The sequence below is a fragment of the Felis catus genome, chromosome B4, assembly GCF_018350175.1.
Source record: "Felis catus isolate Fca126 chromosome B4, F.catus_Fca126_mat1.0, whole genome shotgun sequence".
Taxonomy (NCBI): Eukaryota; Metazoa; Chordata; class Mammalia; order Carnivora; family Felidae; genus Felis; species Felis catus.
Window position 1 is genome coordinate 80,709,731 of NC_058374.1, and position 27,836 is coordinate 80,737,566.

Sequence of the window (27,836 nt, forward strand, 5' to 3'; positions counted from 1 at the left end):
GGCGGCGGCGCGGAGGGCTCGGACTGGGAGCCAGAGCTCGGCTGGACAGCGCGAGAGCAGGAGCCGCAGGAACTGCAGCTCCGCCAGCTTGGGCCGAGCCCGGAGATCCCGGCCTGGCTGGTCGGCGCCAGCCGCAGGTGGGAAGTGGTTGGGGCGGGCGGTGAGGGGCTCTCCCGGCTTGGGGCTGAGGCTGAGCCGCGGTGCCGTCTCCTCCCTCGGTTCCATAGATTGAGGCTGAGCATGGAGCTGTCCCCCCGCAGCCCTCCCGAGATGCTGGAGTCGGATTGCCCGTCACCCCTGGAGCTGAAGTCAGCCCCCAGCAAGAAGATGTGGATTAAGCTTCGCTCGCTGTGAGTCCCCGGCCGGGCGTAGGGGGAAGGGATCTTAGGGAGCCCGGAAGGGGGTGGGGGTGGGTGGGTAGCCGGAGCCGGGCTGGTGGATTCCCTCCGGCACACATGTTGGCAGGTGCGAGGAAATAAGCGGCCCTGACGCGCAGGGCCAGGCCACATGTGCAAAAGGCATGTGCGGAGCAAGTCGGCCGGTTGGAGAGGGTTTAGGAGTTGCAAAGCTAACGACGCGCCCGTGCCGGTGGACCCCCCGGGGGACACACGCAGCGCGGAGAGGCGGCACGGGATGCGCCGTGTGGCAGGGCTGCAGACGGGCAGCTTTCGGGAGGTGCCAGGCTGACTCACACGTATCCGTGTGCAGGGTCGTGCAGATGTGAGAACACATGTGTGTGCATGAGGGTCCGTGGGACACACAGATGTGTGTAGAGTGATGGCACACAGCTGCAGATCTAGTGCATGGGGATACTTGTGCCAACCTGTGGGTCATATGGGTCTCCGTTGGGATTGGTGATTTCAGCCTCCTGCATCTTTCAGGGGGTGGGGATGGGGGGCGCCCCGTACCTGAGCCCCTCATTTCTCTTGGGGCCTGGAAATCCACTGTGCACAGTAATGATGGGGGACCCAGCTGGGATCTGGAAGAGGGGGGTGGAGCCCCTACCTGGGAGCCCCCGGTGGTGGTGGTGGTGGTGGTGGTGGTGGTGGTGGTGGTGGTGGTGAAGAAAAATTGATTGACAGGGATAAGGTAACTGTCAAAACCTTTTTGTTGCTATATGATCTCCCAAGGATCTCCAAGCACATTTAGGCATCTTTTCTTGTTGTTGCAGGAGAAGGGCATGGGGGAGGATGGATAAACAGGGAAACAAGGGACTCAGGTGTCCCATACTCCGGTCCCAGGGGAGGGAAGCAACTTTTCTTTCTGTTCCTCAGAGGAGGAGAGGATTGGGTCAAAGACAGACCATGCACCATGTTTATCTCGCAGTCAGACGCCATCGGGTAATCTCCGCAGTCTGTTGATTCTTAATCAGAGAACAAGGGAAGGTGTCCTTCTCCCTGATATGACTCCCAATGGTCCCAGGAAAAAGGCTGGAGATGTTTGGTGAGGGAATGCGGGAACCACAGCCCTGAAACCCAGTTCCTCCCCATTGTCCTCAATAGTGAGCACTGAAGCTTTCCATTTACTGGGTTCTGGCAGCGGGAGAGACGGTGGTAGGAGGTGGATGGATGCTAGTGATTGCTTTGTTTTTAAAATACTATATCTATGGTAATAAGATGACCCCTTGATATTGGGTGGGTCTGTCTGATTTATACTGTAGCTGCTCGGAGAGGGCTTAGGGAGAACTGAGGCACAGTGGGCAACAAGGCTTGGCATCCAAATGTGCTCCTCAGTTCCTCTCCTTTGCTGCCTCCAGCCAATGCAATTTGCTGGGCTCTATGAAGCGCAGCCTTGGAATGAGTTCTGGGATGAAGAAATGGAAAACCGGATTGAATTGATTTTTGTTGGGAGGAGCACTGGGTGATTTTTGACAGAAGACGGTGCTCTGTTAATGGTGACTAAGCCAGGGTTGGGGTGGGGGTGGGCAGGTAAGGAAGCGGTGGAAAGGCAAAGAAGGGACCTCATTAGAGAATTCAAGGTGTCCCAGGACGGCTTCCCCATAGTGCTTATAGCTCATCATATACTTTCCTTGCCTCCTTTCCAGGTAATGAATGAGACCTGCAAGAGAGCGGGTTTTACCTGTTCACTGTCTCCCACACCTTTCTAACCCAAAGTCTTTCCTGGAAGACAATTGCTCTTTCTTCCTTGACTATGAGAAGTGCTCACTGGTGAGAGAAGAGGATCCCCAGAGGAGGCACTGAAGCCCAGGGAAAGAAGGGAATAGAAGCAGCTGCCCCTACAGACTGCATTAGCTGAGATGTCCTTATGGGAGATCATGGTGGACAGGGATCGCTAGTCTTATTGATTGAATTATTCTGGTCTTCACTCCTGTCAGCAGTCTGGTTCTTAAGAGTGCTAGCTGCATGTCATAACTTATCCAGAAAAGCCCCGTTTTCATATTATCAGTCACCAGGAATAGATTCTTGATCTCCCTTTCTCAGAGCAGAGAAAGATTTTGATATCAAGGTAGATCCCGAGTTGATGGCTTATTGGATTTGGCCCTGTTTGAATATTGGGGAGGCTTGAATGTGGAAAGAGGGGGACGGACATGATTATCCCATGAGTGGGTTCTGAATAGAAATGAAGACATATGTATAAAGGCCTTGATTCCTCTACACAACATATCCTATCCTCCCAGCCCCCCAACTGTCCTTTCAGTTTCTTTTTTAAAAAATTATTTAATGTTTATTTGTTTTTGAGAGAGAAAGAGAGAGAGAGAGAGAGAGCGAGAGCGTGAGCAGGGGAAGGGCAGAGAGAGAGGGAGACACAGAATCCAAAGCAGGCTCCAGGCTCTGAGCTGTCAGCATAGAGTCCAATGCGGGGCTCGAACTCGTGAACTGTGAGATCATGACCTGAGCTGAAGTCACTCCAAACCCTCAACCACCGACTGAGCCACCCAGGTGGCGCCCCATATCCTTTAAATTTCTAATATAGGACATCTAGAGGGAGTCCTCCATTCAGGGAGGCTGGGTCTGGTGTTTTTGCCTTGGGTTACAAAGCCCATACAAAGCCCATCAATGAATCTCATTGTGCAGGGCAGTTTCTTCTTGGGAAGGGCATCCAGGACTCCTGTTTCCCACAGTAGGACTCTGTCAAAGATTAACTTAAAATCTGGAACCTATGAGCTGAAGTGTCTCTAGCTATGGGATTTCACCTCTAATTGGCAGGAAAATTTTCCTAACAGTGCAGACCCGTGAGGAGAGGCACAAGAGAGGCTGGGATAGACAGTCTGGAGATGATGGGTCGAGCAGGGTGAGTATCTCTAACCCTGAGTGAAGGATTTGACTGGACTGCCTACCCTTCTCTGAGATGAGAGGGCCTTGAGAAGTGTAGGGTAGGGTCAGTAGAAGGAGGTTTTCTGTGTATTTTGTGAATCAAGAAAATCTGTGAACAGAGATTGGTTGGCTTGCCATCCTTAGCTCATTCACTCATTCAACAACTATTAATTGAGTGCCTCCTGAGGGTCAGGTGACGTGCTGGAGGCTGGGATATACTAGTGAACAAGGTAGACGGTCCCTGCTCCTATGGAGTTTGTAATCTGGAGTAAAGTGCAGTGGAGAGGGGATAAGGCACCCTGTTCCTCATTTTGCTACATCCATCCAAGTGGTAAAGCTCTACCACTCCAGTTTCTGCCTAAACTTTTCCTCTGAGGGGGCCTAGACACCAAGAAAAGCATAGAAATGAATTCTTTCTTTCTCCCAGGATAGTACAAGCATCACTTTCTTCTCTCTGTCCCAGTTTCTCCTGGAATTTTACAGACAGAACTTCCCTTTTCCTTTGGGATAGTATAAACAAAATCCCTTCCTCTTCTTTCTTCACGTGGACTCAGGACTCCCCAGATCTAGGTGCTATGTCCTAAGCTGTGGTTCAAGGTCATTACGGCTGAGCTGGAACAAGGACCCAGGTGGGCATTAGTTTTGGTCTTCTTTGTTTCATCAGAGTCTAGTGTGGTACCTGAAACATAATAGGCACTCAATAAATGCCGTTAAATAAAAGGAATGAACAAATGAATTAATGAGTATATGTGTACATGTCACGGGGCTCAGTTCTGTCTCTGATTCTGTGGTGCGTGTGTTCCTGCGTGTGGGTGGAGGGGGGTGGGGTAGCAGGAAATAGGGATGGAGGAAAAGGAGATGGTGTTGTGTTTTGAGAAGGCGATGTTTGAAAGGCGTGGGGTTTGAGGACCTCAGGACGGAGCCTGGAACTGAAGGAGTTGCAGAGAGGATACAGAAACGTTATTTGGGTGTGTGGATGAGATGTATGAGGATAAAACTGTAATGCCTGGCATGGGTACATATGTGTCTGGGTGAAGGTTGGGGGGGGGCACCTTGTGGAGTCAGACCTCCATGAGGATGCCTCTTTGTTTTCATATTTATAAATGGCATTTGTGATAATAAATATGTCGGGAAGGCATGCGCTTCCCTGAATACCCGAAATTGTCCTATGTATGAATGAGATGATGATGATGATGATGATGATGATGATGATGAGGATGAGTGTGTGTGTGTGTGTGTGTGTGTGTATGTATGCGCGTGGGCATGTAGGTAATGGGATACTAAGTATGTGTGATCTTGTGTATGTGTCTGCGATACACTAACTTTTTTTTTTTTTTTTTTTTTTTTTTTTACAATACTGGGGAGATGAAAAGGGCAGTTGGAGGAAGCTGAGGGACTGGACTGGGTGCCTCACTGATTGATTTATCCCCCCTTGTGTCCTCATTTTGTATGTGACCCACAGAGTGATCTTCAGTGGCTCTTACTGTTTTTGAAAGCTGTGCGGCCGTTCTCCTTTTTCTGCATATGGCTGTGGGGCTGCTGTGAAGATTGCAAGATAAACTGTGGCTCCCTGGATCTCTGGAGAAAAAGCCCCATTTCTCCCAGGCCCTGGCAGGGATGAGTTTTAGTGCCTCCCTCCTCAGATCAGCCCAAGTCCCTCTTTTATTTCCAACCATGGCAAAGGGAATCTCTCCTTCCTGGGTTTTCTAGCCCCCTGTCTCACCAATACCTCCCGTCTTTCCATTTCCTTCATCAGCTGTGTCTTGAGTGAGGCATCTCGATGGTAGAAGGTGAAAAACTCTTGCAGTAAGGGAAAGGGAGGTGCAGGGAGGGAGGACATCAATTTAGACCAAAGGAAGAACTTCACAAACCTCTGGTCGGGGCGGGTGGCTGGAGAGAACGAGCATGGCCGAGTGGTGGTGGTGGAAGAACATAGGGAATGGTAATGGTGGGAGACTTGAGTTGGAGTTCATGTGCCCATGCCGCCAGTTAGTAGCTGCATGACCTTGAAGTCACACGTAGTCCCTCTGATCTCAGTTCTTCATTTGATACCATCCACGTGAAGGTTTGTAGATGGCAAAGTCTGGAGTTCTTTCAGCATTGCAGAGCTTGCTGTGTGGAGAGGCAGGGGGAATGAATGGGTGACCGTTGGCTTAGATGGGGGGGGAAAGCTAAAGATTCAAGAAGCAGGACTATGAATTACTTAATGGGTTGAAGTCCCGGTGTCTGGGACATGATTTGGAAGAGTCTTGATGAATGGTTGTCTGGAGGGTTGAGACAGGTATCTGAGCTTAGACAGTAGAAGACTGAGTGGGGTTGCAGGCTGGCTGTCTTACAAAGGATATGGGACACCGAAGTCAAAAGAAAAGAGAAGGACTTAACTCCCATCACCCCTTTTCCCAGTGGGTCAAGCTAGAAGTGGATGGGCCAGTTGTAGTTCTAAGACATGGTGGGTGTGGGGAGCCCAGGGACTGCCACTGGCGAGTTCTGGGAGCATTGGAGAAACTCTTCTCTGGCATTTATCCTAAATTTCTAGGTCTTGTTGGGAGTGATATGATCAGGTATGCCACATCCTATACTAGAGAATCTCTAAAGTCTCTCTGAACCCAAATATCACTTTGTTTGCCCAGAGGCCCCAGGAGGCCAGTTGGAAAGACCGAGAGAGGAAATCCTACAGTGGAGATATCATTTGCCAGAAGGAAGGGGAGGATGGTGAGGTGTGATGTACCGGTACTGCAAGGCCAGGTGAGAGACCCAGCAGGAGAGAAGCCCAGACTTCTCTAGACCCCTTTCTACCTGCCCGCTGTCCAGGGAGCCCCTGAAGTCAATGAAGTGACTAGCTGTTTCCTATCTTCCCCTCTTTTTTTTTTTTGGCCGCTCCCATCTGAGTGGGATGGAGGAGCAGGGGACCTTGAAACAGATCTTTCCCTCTCTTGTGAGTCTTTAAAGGAATCATCGAGGATTTGTTTCCGGCTCCTCTGCTCCCTCTGCTTTCCTCCTCTTCCTCTGTCCCTTCCCTCCTTTGTTCCTGTTTTTCTCTGCTGGGGTGCGTTTTGCTCTTCTCTCTTGTCCCACTTCCTCTCTCCCTATTCCCTTTGACCTGGCTTCTCTGGCCCTCAATTCTCCTACCCCTTTCTCACCTTGGCCAGGGGCCAGGCCATCCCTGGGGCCTCCCCCTCCTCTTCCCCCTCCCTGCCCCCAGGAGTGGTGGTGATAGTGCAGGGTGAGTTTGCTGCAGGCGCCCTTTGGGACCACGTTAGGAGTCCAGCCTCAACGGCTGTATTCTGCACCTTCCGCACTGCCTTTCTTTTGCCTTCTCAGTGACCTCATCCTCCCAGCCTCCCTGGGGAGGAAGCCAAGTAATTGCCTTTGGGTCTCAGGGGGCTGATTTTCTCAGGTACGGAAGTTGAGTAGCTATTTTCCAACCCTCTTCAGGACTGAGAAAAAGGGACAAAACCAGGGCAGCAGGTGGGGTGCAGGGGAGACACCCAAGAGATGGGAAGTTGTTAGATAATGAGACCCTCCACTAGAGAGGAAGACTTAATGGTCCCTGGAAACTGGGAGAGCATCCTGGGGCTATTTAGTGGGGGCGAAGGGAAAAAAACATTCATTGTTGTCCATTCAATGCTGAGAGGTCCCTAAATGCAGGCGCTTTTGCCCCTTTGTCCTGAATATCCACCCCTCCGCCCCCCTTTATCCTGCAGTGGCTTCTCTCCCCTCAGCTCCTGCTGCATTTGTGTGAGTCTGAGAAGGAAACACCAGGTTAGGATTCGACTTCAGCATCTTAGACCTGGCAGGAGTCCACTGAGGGAGCCGTGATGAGGTTTTGGTGGAGAAGCAGGCTTGGTGGGAAAAGGGTAGGGTATATCCAGGGAGTGACCTGGGCGGGGGGAGGGGGCTGGGAGGAGAGCGAGAAAGGGGGTGCTTCAGGTGGTGCTGTTGGATACAGCCTGGGTCCTTGGTCAGCAGATTCCATAGCTGCAAAGAGAAGTCAGATTTGCAAATAATTACTGTGGCTGCAGTGGCGTGATTAGGCTGCCAGCTGCTGTTGGCACCATTTAGTTTTGGGAAGGGAGCTTAGCTTCCGGGGGGCTTAGTGATTTTTTTGGCAGGCAAGACCCGAGGGCTAGAGAAACATCCCTTTCCTTCCTGTTCCTTGGCTTCCCTGCTCCCCTGTTTATCAGCTCTTCCACATCTAATGTGATTGGCTCTCTCCTCTAGGCCCACCTTGTTTGGAAACTTCTTGGGGCCTGAGCTGAGTGAGCACACATCCCAACAGTGTTGCCAAGCTCCCTAAACGCGGACCATATCTACCAAACAGTAGCTTTAGAAATTCCAGTCTTGAAGAAATATTATAAATCAGATTGTACCAGACTCACCCTAAAGACTTCTGTGTCCTGGTTGTTCTCTTCCTTTCTGTTCCTTCTTGAAATGCCCAGAAGATGGACTGTTGTTTTGATTGCAGCAAGATGGAATAAACAGAGATACACAGGAGAACTTCCCGGAAAGTTCATGGAGGTTAGAATGTGACGTTCCTGTGATAAAGAAGAAAACCATCTCCCTCCTTTTACATCACGGTAGGGATGAGTTGGGGAAGCGGTGAGCTAGTCAGAAAGGATGAACTTGAACCAGGGAATCGAGACCCAGGCATCTTGTTTCCTGAGTGCCTCCAACCCAGGCACTGAATCTGAGAATCATAAAATGTTCAGAGGAGGGAGCGCCTGGGTGGCTCAGTCTGTTAAGCGTGGACTTTGCCTCAGGTCATGATCTCATAGTTCGCAAGTGCTGACAGCTCAGAGCCTGGAACCTGCTTCAGATTCTGTCTCTCTCTCTCTCTCTCTCTCTCTCTCTCTCTCTCTCTGCCCCTCCTCTGCTTGTGCTCTCTCTCTCTCAAAAATAAATAAACATTAAAAAATTTTAAAAAATGTTCAGCGGAGGAAAGTGATGCCTAGAGATGGTTGGTAAGGTTGGGGGGCAGGGCTGGGACTAGGCTCCAATCTCGCTAGTCCACAGTTTTGTGCCACGCTGGAGTATACACCTGCAGTCAGTCCCTTTCCAAGCTTCCAGCTCACTTTCCCATCCCAGGCCGCCTCAACATCTGCTAGGCCCCCTGGACACAGGGCATCTGCTGGAACATCTGCTGGGATGTGGTTTGGAGGGCTGGTGTGGTGGTCCACATGGAGGTGGTTAATGAGCAGAATTAAACAATGCAGGGAGGGAGGGACAAGTGAGGCAGAGAGAGAGAGAGAGAGAGAGAGAGAGAGAGAGAGAGATCTTAAGGATTGGGTCCTGGGAGCCTCCTCGCTCATTAGCTAGCCTTCCTTGGACTCTATTGCCCACCCCTCCCAGTTCCTCCTTCTCTGAAGGGCTGAAGCCTCAGGGAGAGGTGACTCATTTGCGGGCTGGGCTGGGCTGGGCTGGGAGCCGGGATATCTGGGGTCTTATTGGTCTGGGCTGAGGCTCAAGCTGTTTGGTTACCCTCTTCCTCATCTGATCTGAGCTGTTCTGGGCTTTTGCTAGGAACACCTGTTAGAAACGGCTTCTGGTCAGGAGGCAGAGGAGGAGTACTTTCAGACACAGCATGGATTGGGGCCAGCCCCTTTACCTCTGCTTCAGTGTTTCCCCAGACCCTCTTCTTCAGCATCTTTCAAATCTCTCTTCTTTCCCTCCCTGCCCCCTTAGTCCCCACTGCTCCTCCTCCTCCTCCTCTCCCTGCACTCTCTTGGTTTCTGTTCTTCTCCCACTCCCTGCCGCCCTCCACCACCCTCCCTCCACCCAGCTCCTCCGTCCAGTGCCTAGAGATCTCTTACTACCGCTGCCATGTCAACCTGAGGCCCACCGCCTCCCAGGATGGCACCTCAGCTCTGCCACCAGGGGGGCTATTTTTATCCCTAGAGCCACCCCCGCCGCCACCATGCCCAGCCAGCTGCCAGAACTGAGGCTGCTTGTATAGCAATGGGGGAAGCCAGGGGAGTGAGGGGAGCAGCAGTGCTTGGGGAAGGTAGAGATCTGGTTGTTCTTGGTTGCTGGAGCGCTCTGCATTTTTGCCACTTTCTGCTTCTGACTGCCTCCTGGCCCCTGTGGACTCAGGAGCCAGGGAGAAGCCCTAAACATCTGGAGTGGTGGTGGCAGGGTGACTGGGGCTTTTCCACACCAGGGGGCCTGGGTACAAGGGTGAGCATAGGAGGCTTTGTTCATGGAGGACTCCCAGTGAACGTTTGCTGAACAAATAACTAACTAAATAAAGCTCTGGGCTAAGGAATAATCTGTGACCTTCATGTATCACTTTATAGCTTGCAAGGTGCTCTCATGCAATCTCATTTGATCCTTGTGTGAATTCTGTGAAGCACATATTACTTCCCCATTTTACAGACAACGAAAAGACCTCAGAGTGTCCTGCCCAAGGTCATACATGGTGACAAAGTCTAGGCAAAAGTCTCCTGATTTTAATTCATGTCCTCTTTCCATTGGATGTAGGTGATTTCTTTGGCTCTTTCAATTTCTGAGATTTTGGAGCCCTGACATCAGCCAGTTAATCCCTTCCCTAACCCTCCCCACCTCCACCCCTGCTCTCATCCACTCCCCCATCCCCACCCCCTCTCTTACACTCCTCTGACCAGAGGCAGGGTTTCCAGTTCTTGGTTTACCCCCTGTCCCAACTCCTATTCAGTGCAGGTGGGGAATGCTGGGAAAGATCCTGGGAGGGAGGCGTTATGCTTGTGCTCCTTGCTATTTTTAAACTAAATTTAAGGACTAAAGGAAAGCCCATGCTGGACGCTGCTGGGGTCATCCTATCTATGCCCTGCCTTCCACGCAGGGAAGTCTCGTTAGCTCAGACAGAAGTGTGGGGTGTCTGTAGATGCGTAGGTGAGTGGATATGTGTGAAATTGTTCTCCCCAGGAAGGGGTGGTGGTTGGCCAATATCCTTCCTTATTAGGAACAGTTAATAATAATAATACCAGGCTGGGATGAGCAGGTATGGGATATATGCTGGGATGATGCAGCATGTATGTATGTGGGGTGAGGTGGTCAGCAGTCACTTGTCCCACCAGCTTTGGTTTTACTGAACAAGAGAGCAGAGGGAAACCTGCACCTTTCTGTGGGAGGGTTGAGGTCCGTGTGTACTTGACGTGGCAGGGCCTGGAGTTGGGGGTGGGGGGTGGGGGAGCTGCCCTGGCTTGGTGTTTGTTGGTTTTCCAGGCTGTGTGCAGCTGGCTACCACCTTCCTCCACTCCTAGCCCATCCATGTCCCTCCAAGCAAGCATGTCCACAGGCCAGGCCAGTGACTTGTCCCTCATCCCCTGGGTGTCAAGTTCTGGGTCTCTGACTTTGGGTCTAGTCCTTTTTTTCTCTAAAAAACACTCACCAGTGTGTGTGTGTGTGTGTGTGTGTGTGTGTGTGTGTGTGTGTGTGTGTGTGTTGGGAGAGCAGAGAGAATGAGATGGGCCCAGAGAGGGTTTCCTTTCTTCCAAAATCTGCAGCAGCCCCACTTCATGGCTACCGGGACGTACGCCAGGAAACAACTTGTAGATATTTAACCTCCATTCCTCTGTTGCTGTTGAAGCCCACTTCCACTCGTCCCAGTGCTCAGTGAGGCTGAGAAACAGCAGGTTCCCAAACTTCATTTGTTTATAATCCTTCAAGGCTTTGGCACAGTGACAAGGTATTTTAATTTCTCTCCGCTTTTTGGGGATAGAGCTGGCGGGGGGAAGACTTCCCGTCATAAAATCCTAGCTCTTGGTCTGTTTCTTCTCTTTTCCCTTTCTCCTGTCATACTCATCCCCGCTAGTCCCCTTTCCTCATCTCCACATTATCCCCAGCTCTAAACCCTGGATTAAGGAGAAGGCAGTCGCGCGGGACTCTTCCCTGGATGCGTTTGTCTTCACCCGGGGCTCTCCTCCTTGGCCCCGCCCGGCCCCTCAGCTGACCAATCGCGGCCCCGGTGCGCTTGTATCGGTGACGTCACCTCACAGCCAATCGGGAGGCGGGCTGGGGCTGTACGCGCACGTCCACTTCGCGCCGCAGAGGCCGGCTTCTGCCCCCCAACCTGAGCGAGAGCAAAGCCTGGAGGCGGAAGGGGTGGGGGGTAGGGGGGTGCCTGGTCCCAGGCCCGTCCTAGGCCGTCCCATCAATTCTCTTATCCCTCTGGGCTGGACTGGCCTCTCCCCAGTTCATTCACAGTTATCCCCCAGTACGCGTTTTCTAGATGAGACCACGGTGGGGGGTGGGGGAGGGGGCTGGGAGTGGGAAGGTAACTTGCCCAACCTCTTCGTTTCAATGAGCGAGTCCTCCCGACTTTCATTCACTGCTTGGGCGGGGCCTTCCCTCCCCCTTGAGCGGGTCTCTGGGTGAGGATTCCCCTGATTCCTGGCTTCCATAAGCCCCTCCCCTGTAGTTTCTGCTTCTCATGCTGTCTTGCTTCTGTCCTTTCAGGTGGGTTAAAGCTCATTTTGAAGAATGGCCCCGGAGGAAGACCCTGGGAGGGAGCTGAATCTGCCTTAGCCCCTCCAGGGGGCCCTTGCAGGGTCCCTTCCCCTCCCACGGGCGGACTTCCTCTCCACAACAGGTTCAGGGTGGGTCCCTGGCCCTGTACCCTTAAGCCTTCTGCTAACCCCTTCTCCCCAAAGAGGAGCCCCACCTCCTCAGAACAAGGGGCTGGACTGTGCTATTTCTGTCCTTTCTGGGATTCTTCTGAGAACAGATTCTTGTTTTCGGTCTGATTCAGATGTGAAACTTTTCCCGTGGCCTCTCACCCAGTTGCTGTGGGCTGCTTCTCTGTCTCATCACTCCCTTCTTCCTCCCGTCAGGCCCCTCCTGTTCCCCTCCCCAAAGTTCTCTCTGGTCAGTCGCTCAGTTCTGCCGAGACCTGGAGGAGGAAGTTGGGCCCAAGAGGGAGTCATTCCCCTCAGGGGCCCTGGGGCCCTGGGGGCGGCATTTTGATAACTCTGAAGTAGGACACTTTGATTCCCATGGCAAACCCTGTTCCTGTGCAAAGGAGCCACCTCCAGGTCCCCATCCTCAGGTAGGCACCAGGGCTGAGAAGGGGAGAGGGGGGGAGGAGGAGAACGAGGACAGGTTGCTGTGGGTCCACCACTAGTACTTTGGTGGAGGGGGAGGGATCAAGACTTGATGGCCCCCATATGTGGGGTGTGTGTGTGTGTGTGTGTGTGTGTGTGTGGCCTTCTCCACCTTTTACACCATCTATCTTACCCGTCACCTTATTCTCCTTCCATTTCCATCTCCCTTTTCTTTGTTTCTTTCTTTCTTTGTTTCTTTCCTTCTTCCTTTCTTTTGCTTCCTATTAACGGTGGCAGGTGACTTAGCAGTGCCTCCCCCCTCTCCCCCCTTTCTCTCCTCACCCCAGCATCCTTAGGACCTCACATTCCTCTGAAATCTCCTCATCTGGTCTTAAGAACCCCAGAGGGAAATAGGATTCTTCTCCCAACTCCTAGCCCTTTGACCTGAGGCAGTCCTGTCCTAAGCGCCCACTCACAGTGATTTTTTTAGGAGTGTGGTTGCTGGAAGTAATACAGGGGGCTTTGGAAAGGGCCAGATCATCAGCCATGATGATCCAAAGAAATGAAGTGCTGGGGAAGCTGAGCTCTTCTGGGGTGTTGGGATTGTTACTGCCCTGAGCCTTCCCTTTCAGCTGCCTAGAGCTGGGAGAGACTGGGGCTTCCCAGGGGTCAGGGTCTGAGACTTTTCCTGGGGTGCAGGGGCTGAAGGGAAAGGAGAAAGAAGCGGGTGTGGTGAAACAGGGCTAGGGGTGGAGGTGGAAGGATTGCTGGGGAAGCTTCCAGTTTTCCTTAGGCCGGGATGAGGACTGGACAGGGGTGAGCATCCTGTTGTGCAGGGAAAGGGACCCTTTCCTGGACTCTCTGAGGACCGAACCAGAGGGGGTGGAATGATACTGCCATAGGTGGAGAAGTGGGACTTCCTGCAGAATGCTGAGGTGAGGGCTGTGGGCAGGTCTGGGGAGATCCTAACTCCGCAGCCCTGAAGGACTTTAGAACCAGAGAGGCCACTGCCAGGCTGGAAGGGTGGTGTGGGAGAGATAGAGGACTTCAGGAGGGTGACGTCCAGCACCTGGAGCCTTCTAGCTGCCCGAGTCCAGGTCCCCTTCTTGGACTCCCCATTTGTCAAATGTATTCTTTAATCTTTCTTTCCCTCCCTCCCCGTTCCTTCTGGTGTCTGGATCATGTCAGGTTCAGATTTCACCAGAAGCTATAAAAGAGCAAGATCTAGAGGGGGAGGCAGGAGGAACTTGGAGGGAAGGGTGTGTTAAAGCCAGCCACAACTTCATTCTTCTCTGCAGGCTCTCCATTAGAGTTTCAGAAGCCCTGCCTCAGAGATCTCCATCGTGAGCTCTGGCAGATAACTCCGCACCTGATTCCTCTGCCCCCTCTCCCTTTTGTTTATTGAACGAACGTTCACTGAGCATGTACTGGGTGCTGCACTGGGTATAGCAGCAGAATAAGCAAAGTCACTGTTAGCGTCGCTAAGGTGCTTACAGGCTGCTATGGGCCGACAGACACGAGCACTTCCTGGTGGCGCACTGAGGAGCCATGATGAAATGGGTTCCAGCCTCTCTCCACGCAAGTTACATGCTGGAGCTCCTTCTGCCCAACACCTTTGGTGTGCGGGGCACAGCTAGGCTCCAGTAGTGTGAGTCGTGGGCTTGCCCGCCTGACTGAGATTGACAAGTTGTGTGACCTTGGGCCAGTCACTTAACCTCCCTCATCAGGTGATTGTGTGGCCCACGAGAGGTTTGTCACTATGAAGGAGAGATCATGGCCATGTTCACTGCCCCATTTCCCCTGTTAGGGGGCTTCCTAATCACCAGCCTCCATCCAAACTAGACTCACCCTTCTCCACCCGGACTTGGGATGGAGAAGGCAGGTGCTTGTTGGATTCAAAGGCAACGGTGGGTGAGCTGGTTGGGGTGGGGCCAGCGTGATGCTGGTCAGTTCATTCCGATTCACATCACGTTTATAGAAACCCATCATTGTGTGTCAGGCCCTTCGCACACATTATTTCATTTAGTCCTCTTGTCGACAGCCCTTCACAGGTCGTTTATCATTATCTTCACTGTTTTACAGATGAAGGAAAAGAGGCTCTAAAAGAAAGGTTCTCAAACTTCTGTGTGCAGGAGAACCATCCTGGGTGTTTGTTAAACATGTTTGCAGATCCTTGGACCATGACCTCAGAAATCCTGGGTCAGTAGGTGTGCAGGGGGACCTAGAATCTCAATTTTTCACAAGTAGCCCAACTGATTCTGATGCCAGTGGTCTGCAGGCCACATTTTGATAGCTCCTGATTGAGAATTAGTCAGTGACTTGCCCAAGGGCTCAGAGCCAAGAGGTGATAGATTTGAATCCAGGATTCCTGCCTCCCAGAACTCAGCCTCAGGTTTCTGCCTCGGAAATAGGGGTAGCGATTTCCTCCCAACTCCCTCCCTCCCTCTAGGCCCATTGTGAAGATAATATGAGATAATGTGGGAGAAATCACTTTTTAAAATGTAGAGCTGGCGGCACTGCTAACGATTATGCGAATACATGCAAATGAACACGCGTGGGCTTGGCTGTTCACTTTGGGAGCCTGTGCTGGGATGTTTCAAGAGGTGGGTCGAGAAAGGAAGTGGAAGAACTTTGGTGAGTTTAGTTTTGGGTTTTAAAAACGGCTGACCAAAGTGGAAGATGAGGGCTGGGGCGGGAATCCGGGAGAGAGATGAGACCAGAGGCTTTTCTTTCTTCTTGGGTTGTGTGTCCCCAGATTTGAGGGGCCCTGGCCACAGGGACTGACCAGGAAAGGGAAGCCCTGGCTTGTGCCTGGGCTCCAAAGGCCCAGAGGCGGAGCGAACCTCTTTGTTCTGCGATCTCTGGGTTAGCAGTCTGGGAGAGGCTGGCTCAGTCCCCCTTCCCAGCTCATTGGCTGGAAAGCCTTTTATGTTGACTAGCCTCTATCCCACCTCCCTAATGAAGCCCTAGCTGGGGCAGCAGCTTTACTGAAGCTGGCTTCTTTCCTGCCATTTGCACATGCAGCAGGAAGGTCAGAAGTGGGGTTTGAAGATCATCCACTGAGGAAGCTGCCGCATCGTCCTCAACTGTTTTCTTCCTCCCTTTCCCCCTTTCCCTTCTGCCCCATTTGCATTCTGTCTTCATCAGGACTGCTGGCTCCTGAGGTGAGAGTTGGCCTGTGACTCTCCCTGTGGCTGGCTATTTCGGGCACCCCCTTTCCAAAGCTGCTGAGACCCCAGGATTCTGGAGCCGCTTCTGTTCAGGAGTACCATTGTTCTCCCTCCCCGGCATCCCTGGGAATTGATGCTAATTTCAGCCTCTGGTCCCTGACTCATTCTTTTCTCCTTCCTGACTCATAGGGTGACCTTGGGTTTCTGAAGCCCCTCTCAGTGGGGAAGTGTCATGGCCACCATTTCACCCCCGACCTTGGTTTTAGGCGAGGCAGGGCAGAGCTGGGGGAAAGAGTGAGAGGGGAATGTATCTTTGCTTTCTTTAAAATCACCATCTAAAGTCAGAGTTTTGTTGGCTTTGTGGCTGCCTGGGCTGGACTCGCTGGACTTCTAAGAAGTCTCCCACTTAATCACTGACCCCCAGCACTCGCGGGTGCAAAAGATGAGGGATTGTACCTTCAGGCAAAGCACCCTGTAAGTGAGACCCATGACCTCACTCCCACCACTCTGGCTCTGGGGGAAGCTGCTGTGGGGCAGAGGTTGGGGATGGGCACAGTCACACATTGCCAATGCTTCTCTTTGGCACAGCATTGGGGAGGCAGGGGTTAATCCTGCTTTGTCCGGGTTGATGGATTCAGGAATCATAATCCATTAGCTCTGCCTGGATGGAGTGAGGCCAGGCGAAAGCATTCAGATTGGTCTTTGTTCTGTGTCTTCGCCATCCCTGACAGGGACGGAGGGGTTGTGGACATGTACCCCCCTCCCTGCCATGACCAAGGGACATAATGGAAGAATCTCGGGGGCTCTTTTGCTTGCTGTTGACCCCACAGCTCACTCTTCTGGGGGAAATTGGCAATCTCAGCTCTTGGTTATCCAGGCTACGAAACAGATCATCCCCAAAACATTGCCCCAGGGGCTTGTACCTGCCTAATGGTGCTGCGCCCGGAGCAGTCTGAGCCAGAGTTTTCAGGAAACAGTGACTGAAGGGAGGTGTTGAGAGGTCAGAGATAGGTGGGGATGGTGGGGCCAGAAAAAAGCCCACGATGAAACTTTGGGGGTAGATAAATTTAATATAGGCAGTGGCAATAGCCTGGGATGAGAGACACTAGCTATGATACTTACTGTTAGAAAGAGTAATGATCTGTGGAAGACTGAGGCCGGGTCTGTAACATGCACCCCATCAGAGGGTGTTGTGTTACCAAGACAAGGTAGCAGCAGCGTCTGATCGGGCTCTGCGTACCCACCCCCCACAGGCTGCGCTACATGGTGAAGCAGTTGGAGAATGGGGAAGTGAACATCGAGGAACTGAAGAAAAACCTGGAGTACACAGCTTCTCTCCTGGAGGCCGTCTATATAGACGAGACACGGTGAGAGAGCTGCACACACAGGAAGATCCCAGACAGGCACAGTGATCCAGGGTTGGGAGTGAGACAGAAAGCTGGTGACAGAGACACGTGCCAGGGCCGGAGCAGGATGGGAGAGCAGAACTGTAGATAGAGATGTCATGGAGGTAAAGAAGCAGAGGAACAGATAGGGAGTAACAGAGGTAGAGACAGACACAGGTACCAAGGAGAGAAGACCTTCCGAGCTGGAAGGGACCTTGAAGCTCATGTGGTCCTAACCTTCTTGCCTGGCGGGTGGGGGAGGAATCCCTCTAGACCTGTGCTGCCCAGGATGGGAGCCACTGGTCACAGGTGGCTGTTGAGCTCAAGTATGAATTGAGCCGTGTGTGTATATGTAAAATGCACGCTGGTTTTCAAAGAGTGAGAAAAAGGATTGTAAAATATCTCAATATACTTGTTGACTTCACATCGAAATGCTAATATTTTGGGTGTATTCGGTTAAAGAATCCTTATCATTAAAATGAGTTTCACCTGGTTCTTTTTACTTTTTTATTTTATTTTATTTATTAATTTTTTTTGATGTTTATTTATTTTTGAGAGAGAGAGAGAGAGAGGCAGACCTAGAGGGAGACACAGAAACCGAAGCAGGCTCCAGGCTCTGAGCTGCCTGCCAGCACAGAGCCCAACGTGGGGCTTGAACTGACGAACCGGGGGATCGTGACCTGAGCCAAAGTCCAGCACCTAACCGACTGAGCCACCCAGGCGCTCCTCTTTTTACTTTTTTAATATGGCTACTAAGCAATTTCAAATTACTTATGTGTGGCTTGCATTTTATTTCTGTTGGACAGTGCTGCTGGTCTCCAGGCTCCCTGACAAGGTGGTACCTGGTCCATTTTCTGCTTGAGCACTTTGCAGAGTTGGGAGGCTCACTACCTCACATAGTGAGCTGTTTCATTATTGGAGGCATCGGATAGAAAGAGACAGACATTTGAAAAATGTAGTGAGAGAGCACTCCTGAGTGGCTCAGTCGGTTAAGCGGTAAGCCTCTGACTTCGGCTCAGGTCACGATCTCACGGTTCCGTTCGTTCGTGAGTTCGAGCCCCGCCCCGCGGCAGGCTCAGTGCTGACAGCTCGGAGCCTAGAGCCCGGTTCGGATTCCGCGTCTCCCTCTACCTGCCCCTCCGCCTCCGCTTGCACTCTGCCTCTCTCCCTGTCTCAAAAATAAATAAACGTTAAAAAAAAAATGTAGTGAGAGAAAGGCAAGGGAGGGTCAGAGAAGGGAGCGAGAAGAGTTGCTGAGCGGTGGGGTGTGGCTGGACCCAGCGTCTCTAGGTTGTGGAAGCACCCGCTGTCTTTGTTCTGTGACTCCCCCTCCGGGGCCTCAGGCAAATCTTGGACACGGAGGACGAGCTGCAGGAGCTGCGGTCGGATGCTGTGCCTTCGGAGGTGCGGGACTGGCTGGCCTCCACCTTCACGCAGCAGGCCCGGGCCAAAGGCCGCCGCGCGGAGGAGAAGCCCAAGTTCCGCAGCATCGTGCACGCCGTGCAGGCCGGCATCTTTGTGGAACGGTGAGGCCCGCCCGTGCCCAGCCTCCCTCTGCCTCTAGATGTGACCCTGTCCCCCAGACACCCAGGGCTTCTGGGGCCCCTACCGGACCGCCAGCGTGGCCCCCCTGCACCCAGCGCGCAGCCTCACAGCCTGCCCCACTCAGACCCCACTTCCCAAACCTTCTTACCTGTGCTTCTTTTCATCATTCGCCCTTAGGATGTTCCGGAGAACGTATACCTCTGTGGGCCCCACCTATTCCACTGTGGTCCTCAACTGTCTCAAGGTGACCCCCTGGGTTTTTGGGAAAGAGGAAGAAGGGTGGGGGATGGAATGCTCATTGGGACTTTCCGACTCTTCATGGGGTGATTTTTGCTTTCCCTTTTAACTGCCATTCCCATGCTCCTCAAAACGACATGTTGCCCACTCCAGAGGCAAACTCCTACGTTTTTGTCCCCTCTGTACTGAGAGATGTGTTGAGAAGAAGGAGGCCCCGCTTCACCACGTCTTTGTCTTCCTGCTTCCCAAGCCTCTGTAAACATTGGGAAGTCCTCCTTGAAGTCTAATTGTAACCCTTGCGGAGGCTGGGAAGCTCCCCTGGGAGTCTCCCTGCCTAGTCTGTTGTTTCCACAGAACCTGGACCTCTGGTGCTTTGACGTCTTCTCCTTGAACCGGGCAGCAGATGACCACGCCCTGAGGACCATTGTTTTTGAGTTACTGACTCGGCATAACCTCATCAGCCGCTTTAAGGTTGGGCAGCATCGGACCCCTCTTCCTGGGCAGGGTTCTCGGCTCCCATCACTCCTATTCTAGAAGGTTCCCAACAAGCAGGTCCCACAGGCTCCCTCACTCAGTCTCACCATCAGGGAAGTGTCCCTGTGCCCACCCGCGCAGCCTCTCTTTCACTTGCTCCATCCTGAGCTTCTGACTTCATTTATTGTTTTCGGGGAGAAGATTCTAGGTCTGCAACCTTCCAGCCTAGGGTTCTGCTCTCTCCCGCTTTGCTTCTTTCTCATAACTTGTCCTCTCCAGGCTGGCCCGAGGTTCAGCTCCCTGTGTCAGCCACCCTGCCTCCTGCCTGTGGACACCCGAGGCCTAGAGTCCAGATGCTGTCAGCCTGTGCCCTTGGGACTAGAGTCTCTCCATTTGTTTCCTGGCCACTCCTTCCCTTCCCCCTCAACTCTAGTCTCTGGCCAGGGAGTTTTATGGAGAGGATCAACTCTTGGCGAGGCTGGGTGGGGCTGTCTGAGGGGAGGGAGGGTGTGTGAACTCCGTTTGTTCTTCAGCTTGGCTGACCACAAAGAATACGGGATTAAGTCCTCTCCAGATTCTGTGCCAGGGGAGAGTGTCACTGGGGAATAGGGGCTGGAAAAAACCACTTCCATGTGGAAAAACCACACTTGGAGTTGGAGGGTAAAGGGGTTGAAGGGTCACATTGGGAATATTTGGCCAGCGCTTAGGTGGGGGTGGGCCTAGATGTTAGAGCAGAGGAAAACATGAATGTTCTGAGGGGGCCAGGCTGGGGACAAAGGGGTCTAGTTGGAGGGGCCTTTCTCGGAGGGCTTTGGAAGATCGTCCAACCGTCCTCTGCCTCTGCTTCACTGTTATGCGCCTTTGGTGCGTGTGAGCCTTTCCTTGACCCTTGACTCCTCGTTTTACAACAACTCTCAAGAAGGTTTCCAGAACTTTCCTGAGATGCTCAGTTGAGATTTTCCTCGGTGCCTTCCTGAGGCCAGTCCTCCTGCAGCCTCATTTTCTTCCTTCCAATCCTGCCTTCTCCAGGCCAGAGAACAGCAGGGTCTTCCTTTTCCTAAGCTTTTTCCCAGCTCCTGTTTTTCCAAACTGGCTCTCAGACATACTCCAGACACCAGGTTCTCCTAAACTTTGCTTCCTTGCCTGGAAGGATTGGTTTTGAGGGACCCTGAGAATAACTGCATCAGGTTGGGTTTGGCCCAGCCCCAGTCCACTGTGCGCCACAGCAATTAGAGAGAGAGGGGCACTTCCTGCCTTAATGTTCACTCAGGGCAGAGATTCCAGTCGGAGCCGCCCTTGTCAGGCTCCACGTTCCCTTCCTGGGCACCCAGCCCCTCCCCTGCGTCCCTTCCCTTCCCTCCAGGGACACCATGGCAACGCAGAAGCAAGGGCAGTTGTCATGGAAACGGTCCTTTAAAATTCCCTGAATTTGGGGCACAGCCCTCCGGGGTGGGGGTGGGAGATGTTAGGGTCTGACTGATTAGTGGTGCATCTTCTACGTCTCCTCACTATTGCTCACCTCTACAGAAGCCTGCCCCAGTCTTGAACCTCACTCTCCTCACAGCCTCAGCAGATCCAGGGAGACTGGTGCAGACACCAGCCCTGCCCTCTGGGAGCCTTGAGCCTTTGAAGGAGGCAGGCATGCTCCAAGGGCATATACAGAGACAACTCACAATAGCTGGACAGAGCTCTGGCTCCCGGTGCTTGAGTGTGTGTGTGTGTGTGTGTGGGTGTGGGTGTGGGTGTGGGTGTGTCTGGAAGGGTCATCTTATTTTTTCCCCTGAACCTCTCTCCTTGGTCTCAGATTGGGGATGGGATGGGGTGGTTGGAAGATAGGAGGGAAGTTTTCTTTTCTTAAAAATCCCCAGGGAAATAATAATAATTACAGCTACTCTTTAGAGAGCACTTACTAAGTGCCTTGTACTTATCTCATTAAATTCAAGGTAGGTGGTATTATCTTCATTCTGCAATGAAGTATCGGAGGCATGTGGCTTACCCAAGGTCACAGGGCCAGCAGGCGGTGGAGGTGGGGTGTGAGCCCAGGTTCACCTGACTGCCGAGCTCGTGCTTTCTCCCTGGGCCCCACTGCCTCCTGTAGACAGGCGGCATTGCTGATGTCAGTCCTCGGCTGCGGGCCATTCCTGCAGATCCTCGATTTTCTCCTTCCCACTGCAGATTCCCACTGTGTTTTTGATGACTTTCTTGGATGCATTGGAGACAGGCTATGGGAAGTACAAGAACCCTTACCACAACCAGATCCATGCAGCAGATGTTACCCAGACAGTCCATTGCTTCTTGCTCCGCACAGGGATGGTGGTAGGTGCTCAGGAGATCATTCTTCTGTGGTTTAGGGTCTTCCGGATGCAGAACTGGGAAGTCCAGACTGTACTCCCATTTCCCTTTCTGTCTCTTTGGTTCCTTGCCTTTGGTATCTCAAAGTCTTTACAAAGTCAAATTGGACTTCACTCAATTCTAGAGAATTCCTGGGTGGACCATAACTTCATGGGCAATGCTGGGGATGTGTGCTGGGATGCAGCGGGAGTGTTGCATGGTGGGGTAAGGGAGGGCATTCCGCCATTCTGGGAGCTGAGAAACCTGCCGTCTTAGCCCAAGAGCTGGCCTCGAAGAATGGAAGGGATGGGCTGAGTGGTATAGCCTGGTGTGGAGGTCTTTGGGCAGTGAAGGGCAGGGGTCAGACCCCTCTCATCCTGTCCCTTTCTCCCAGCACTGCCTGTCCGAGATCGAGGTCTTAGCCATCGTCTTTGCTGCAGCCATCCATGACTATGAGCACACAGGCACGACCAACAGCTTCCACATCCAGACCAAGTGAGGGGTGCAGATGTGGCAGGGGCAGGAGGGGCCAAGTGGGAGTGGGGGCGGTCACCGGAGTCGCCACCTATAGGGAGCTGGGCCTGATGACCCTTGGCTTTGCAGGTCAGAATGTGCCATCTTGTACAATGATCGCTCCGTGCTGGAGAATCACCACATCAGCTCTGTCTTCCGAATGATGCAGGATGATGAGATGAACATTTTCATCAACCTCACCAAGGATGAGTTTGTGTGAGCTGAAGGCGGGAGTGGCCGTCCCGGAGAGACCCCTCACCCAACCCTGTCTTCCTCCTTCCTGGCCCTCCTGCCTCTGGGTGCTGTAGGGCTGATTGCTTTTCTGCTTCTGTCCATCCAGAGAGCTACGGGCCCTGGTCATCGAGATGGTGTTGGCCACAGACATGTCCTGCCATTTCCAGCAAGTGAAGTGCATGAAGACGGCCTTGCAGCAGCTGGAGAGGTGACATCTGGTGGGGGTGTGACCGGGACTCGGCCAGAGTGGGGGCTGTGTGAAATGGGGACACGTATGTGGGCAATTGGGGTGCCAGGTCTTTACCTGGATGTAGGAACTCTCCTGGCCCTAGGTATCTGAGTCTGTCTCTGTGGCCCTGTGTGTGTGTGCGTGTGCGTGTGCGTGTGTGTGTGTGTGACACGTGTGTGTCAACGGCCCTGGGTTTATGTACAGCCCAGGCTGTCGGTCTCCTGGAGAGCACTTTGGGCCAGGAGTCTGAAATGAACGTTACAGCCCCTGCAGGACAGCCTTTCCCTGGAACGTTGGCAAAATCAGGCAACCTTTCTGGATTCGCTTTCTTCTCTGTGCAGTGTGAGAGTGACAGGCTTCCCTGCAACGGCTTACAGCCAGTTCCTCTGCTAATAGGGCTATTGAGAGAATCATTCGAGGTTAAAGAAAAACAGCACAGAACAAATGCCGTGATTGCTGAATGTTGCTTAAAAGTGGGTGGGAGTCTATAAATGCATTTAAGAGAGAACAGACTGTGTGTGTGTGTCCTGAAGGTGTGTCCCGTACGGCGTCTCTGCGTGGGACAGCGTGCAGTGTGGCATTGTCGGGGAATAATAATATAACAGTAATAATAATAATAATTGTTACTAATGTTATTATAGATAATAACTACTCAGCACTTACCACGTGCCAGACACTCTACTAAATGCCTGTATGTTGTGTGTCATTTAATTCTTAGGACTACCCTGTGGGGCGGACTCTGTTACTATTTCCAGGTAGCCTTGAGGAAAGTGAAATATGGAGATTTTAAGTAACTTGCTCTGTGTCTCACAGCTAGGGAGTGGTAGGTAGAGTGGGGATTCGAACCCAGGGCCTCTGGTTCCAAGAGCTCGGGCTGCTTCCTACACGTATAGGAGCGTGTCCGCGCGCGCGTATGTACCTGTGTGTGTGCGTGCGCATGCGTGTCATCTCAGAGACCAGTTGAAGTTGCCCACAAGGATCCAAGGACATGCATGTGATGGGAAATTAGGAATGGTCCAGGTTTCCTTATCCTAAAAGATTGGTCTCCCTTCGCTTGCCACCTGCCCTGACCAGGATTGACAAGTCCAAGGCCCTGTCTCTCCTGCTCCACGCTGCTGACATCAGCCACCCGACCAAGCAGTGGTCAGTCCACAGCCGCTGGACCAAGGCCCTCATGGAGGAATTCTTCCGCCAGGTAGCATGGCGTCTTCACCCACCCCTGCCCTTCTCTCCTCTTTGTTCTCCAGGTTCGCACTCCACCTCCAGATCTTCGTGCAGCTACCTGCAACTTCTGACTTGATCTCAAACCCCTGGGATCAGATGTCATTTTCCCAGAAGCTTAACTGTAGTTGCATTCCCCTTGCGTCTCATCCATTTCCAGGCCAGAGGCGCCGAAATTCCTCTTGTCCCACAACTCCCAAACTCCCCCAGCCTCACCCCGGATCTGGTAGTCTGAGGCACCCCCTCCAGCTTTCCCTGCCCTGTCTTCTCCCCAGGGTGACAAGGAGGCAGAGCTGGGCCTGCCCTTCTCTCCACTTTGCGATCGCACGTCCACTCTGGTGGCGCAGTCCCAGATTGGTGAGTGTCCTTTCCCATAGGGAGGAGAGTACCGGGAAGGGGAGAGGATGCCTTCTCGGCCTGGCCCAGGGTTGCTCCAAGTTGCCATCCCTCAAAACCAGTCTTCCTATCGAGTAAGCCTGTGCTAGAGCACGGGGTCCCGGGTGAAAGGCCTGGGGGTGCAAAGGCAGGGTCAGAAAGGCATTATTCCAAAGGCTGCCCCCATTGGGAACTCCTCAGCCCTGGGTTACCCCATTTTCCACGCAGCAGGGGGTGCCAGCCACACAGGCCCCCGTCCTCTGCCCAGCCCTCCAGGTGAGGCCGCTCCATCCTGCTCCCCCTTCCCTGCAGGCTTCATTGACTTCATCGTGGAGCCCACCTTCTCTGTGCTGACCGATGTGGCTGAGAAGAGCGTCCAACCCCTGGTGGATGATGACTCCAAGTCTAAAAACCAGCCCAGGTGAGGGATGCTGGGGTAGTCGGGTCTCCTGCTTCTGGGGGAGGCAAGAGGGACTCACAGAGAGCCCAGGGAGGAGGTACAGCCATGGTGGGGCCGGCGGAGAAGCAGGCTACTCAAAACTTGGGAGTCTCTGATGTGTGTCACACACAGGGGTGAAAGGATGAGACCAGAAGGGTGTGACCCGCACCTGTGGTCCCCTCCACCAATTTTTGTTTCTTCCATTAGCTCTGTCTCTCTTGCCTCTCTGCTAATCTTGTTTTTATTTTCCTTCTAGTAGGAGGGAAGGTGTGGAGAGGGAGGGGTGAAATTGAGTGAAGAGGGCCAGGGACTTGGGGGTACCTAGCAGAGGGAAAGGGAGAGAAGGATAAGTCTCCTTAAGCCTCCTCCTGGTCTTCCTTCCCCTCCACTCTGAGGGCTGGTGAAGGCAGCTCTGGAGTGGGTCGGGTCTCACCTCTTGAGCTGGGGGGCCTGCTTTAGCTTCCAGTGGCGCCAGCCTTCTCTGGATGTGGAAGTGGGAGACCCCAACCCTGATGTGGTCAGCTTCCGCTCTACCTGGACCAAATACATTCAGGAGAACAAGCAGAAATGGAAGGAACGGGCAGCAAGTGGTGGGTACCGTTGGAAGCGGGGATGAGGCCTTATGGGGAGGGTGGCTGATGGAGCAGTAGCAGGACCATTTTCCTTAAGCCCTGGAGCGTCCCTTTGTGTGACTCCCAGAATTGAGGATGGAGCTGATCAGACTAAAGTTAGATCCCAGGAAAGACTGTTGAGCTGACTGGTCTGGATCATTCTAGAACGGGGACAGGAGAGAAGATAGAACAGCCATATTCCACAACCCGAGGGACTCCATGCATATTGTGGTCTGCAAATGGCGCCCCGTTAGATTTGGGTAACTTGGTGGCCTTGGCTGGGAAATCTCTTCCTTTATGGGTGAATTGAGGGTTGTGAATGTTAGCACGGCTGGAGGGGCTCTCCCTAAGTTGGCATGGGTTGAGTATAGTTCATCTTGAAGGCGGAAGGATGCATGAGAATCCTTTACTTTTCTCTACATACTTCTTGGGTTCTGGGGAAAAATATTTCTTGGTCTGGTCCTGACTTCCTAAATGTCCCCTGCAGGTATCACCAACCAGATGTCCATTGACGAACTGTCCCCCTGTGAGGAAGACACCCTGCCCTCCCCTGCTGAAGATGAACACAACCAGAACGGGAATCTGGACTAGTCTGGGACTGGCCCGGGTGAGCCTGTGTGGTGGAGTGGGGAGGGTCTGGAGATTCTGTAGGGAGTAGGGAGAGCTGGGCGTCCGACAAGGCATCTTAGAAGGGTCATCTCTGGGGTTCAGTGGATGTGAAGTTTTCCCTCACTCTTCCCGGGGAGGAAAATGGAGGAAGTGGACACAGAACTGAGCCAGGGTGTGAGTGGGAAGCAAGGAATTTTTCCCACCCCCTCTGTCCACTCCCTGCAGGAAGGAAGGAGGAAGCTCCTCAGAACAGGGAGGGCCTGAGCAGCCAGCCTCTGTAGCACCTTTGAGAGGGTCCGGGAACAGGGCCCAGTCAGGGTGCAAGATTCTGTGAGGTCGAAAACCATCCCCCAACACCACACGCTTGGCTGGGCACCCTGTGCAAGGTGGTTTGGGCACAACTGTATATGGGACTGAGTGGGGGGACCTGGAGAAGGTGAGTCAGGCTGGAGATAAGGCAAAGAGCTGAGCACTGAGACCTCTCCCTCTTTCCCAGGTCCTCAGTGAGTCCAAAGTGTTCGATGTCATCAGCACCATCCATCGGGACCGGCTCCCCCATCTGCTCCAAGGGAGCACGGAGGTTGAGGAACAGACAACCCACCTGAAGGCCAAATGCCAGAGACTGTGGGGTTGGGGGAAGGGCCCCTCCCCACCTGACACCCATTGGGGCACACTTCAATTTCCCAGCAGCAAGACTGGGGAACTTTAGGGTCCCAATGGTCACTGTGCCCATCCCCCTGCCTCTGGACTTGCCCCACCCCCTCCGTGGCCAGATGGCAGGCTGGGGGAGGGGAGCTTCTTGGAGGCTTCCCAGGGCCCAGAGGGGAGGGTCAGAGATGCCAGCCCCCAGGCCCTCCCCCATCCTTTTTGCCTCCAAGTTTCTAAGCAATACATTTTGGGGGGTTCCCTCAGCCCCCCCCAGATCTTAGCTGGCGGGTCTGGGTCCCCCTTTTCCTCCCCTGGGAGGGGCTGGAATAGGATAGAAAGCTGGGGTTTTTCAGAGCCCTATGTGTGAAGAGGGGAGTGGGCTCCTTCAGGGCATGATACCTTTCTAGGGCCTGGGAATGGGGGGGGATATCCTCTTTACCCCAGACCTATACTGCTTCAGCGCCATCCTCAGCCCCCCCCCCCCCCCCCCCGCCCCCCATCCCAATCTTCCTTCCCTCCCATTCTGAAATGTCGACTGGGGGAAAAGACGAGGCCTTCCCTGGGGTCCTCAAGAATTTGGGATTGGTCTAGGCCCTTGGGGCTTATCACTTACCTACCCTGGCTGTCCTGAGCCCTTTGCCTCCTTCCCCTCCCCTGGGGCCAGGAGGCTCCCATCCGACCAATGTCTGTAAAGTGCTTTGAGGTCTCCCCAGCAAAGCACCTTCAGGATGCATCTTAGGAGCACAGGCAGGAGAGACCAGCTGGGTTGGGGTCAAGGGTGCATGGGGAGGGTGACATAGAATCCAGTAATCTTGCACTGCTAACAGAGAGGGTCCCTCCCCTCCCTCCCCCTTCCAGCACCTGCCCAGCTGCAGACACCAAGAGGCCCCTCCCCCGGGACAAGTGGAGGGTGGTGGGTGGAAGGCAGATGGGAGGGACTCAGGGCTGCTGCCGGGTGTCCCCTGAAGACAGCCCAGCCAGGCCCTGTGCCCCTTCCTCTCCTCAGGCTCCTTGAGCCGCCTTGTCCCAGGAAAGGTCCAAGTCCAGGTGACTGCCCTCCTCCTTTCTTGTAAATACCAACCATGCATTTGTACAGTGGGCCCTGTTCGTGTGAAGTCCATATCCATGGTCTCTCAGACCTGCCACCCTGACACTTGTCCCTCCTACCCCACCCCGAGTGGGGCAGAGACGCATGTGACTCACCCCTGCCCTGGGTCTCCCAGAACCCTGCTATAGCCAGAGATCAATAAAGAAGGGAGACCAGGCCTGGATGTGTTTGGTGTTCACTGGGTAGAAGTCCACTGGACATCTTCATGTACACGGACTCCTTAAGCTCGAGAAAATCCTGGTGTGGTGTTCTCCCTATCTGATGTGTAGGTGGGTAAGCTGGGGTCTTGCCTGAGAGCACATAGTAGGAATGGCAGAAGTGGGACCTTACACCCAGGTTCTTTTTCTCTCCATCAGAGTGCTGCTTCAGTAAGGCAGGGCGAATCTTGCCTTCCCTCTCCCCCCTGGAAAGACAA

The 27,836-nt window shown here is 53.2% G+C and overlaps 1 protein-coding gene across 3 annotated transcripts; it reads left to right on the top strand.

Annotated features, from left to right (window-relative positions):
- Window positions 1-27,578, top strand: PDE1B (phosphodiesterase 1B). Of its 3 annotated transcripts, XM_011283982.4 has the most exons (16): window positions 1-137; window positions 228-350; window positions 16,716-16,829; window positions 18,191-18,373; window positions 18,570-18,636; window positions 18,984-19,100; window positions 21,279-21,419; window positions 21,829-21,929; window positions 22,038-22,163; window positions 22,288-22,389; window positions 23,485-23,605; window positions 23,907-23,988; window positions 24,319-24,427; window positions 24,905-25,035; window positions 25,544-25,663; window positions 26,162-27,578. In XM_011283982.4, the coding sequence occupies exons 2-15, from the start codon at window positions 241-243 to the stop codon at window positions 25,645-25,647; spliced, it is 1,608 nt and encodes a 535-aa protein (XP_011282284.1). In that variant the 5' UTR covers window positions 1-137; window positions 228-240; the 3' UTR covers window positions 25,648-25,663; window positions 26,162-27,578. The 3 variants fall into 3 exon arrangements, with proteins under 3 accessions (XP_011282284.1, XP_044917839.1, XP_044917840.1); XM_045061904.1 differs by lacking the exons at window positions 1-137; window positions 228-350 and adding an exon at window positions 11,504-12,297; XM_045061905.1 differs by lacking the exons at window positions 1-137; window positions 228-350 and having other exon boundaries at window positions 16,710-16,829; window positions 18,129-18,373.
- Window positions 27,579-27,836: the final 258 nt, after the last annotated feature.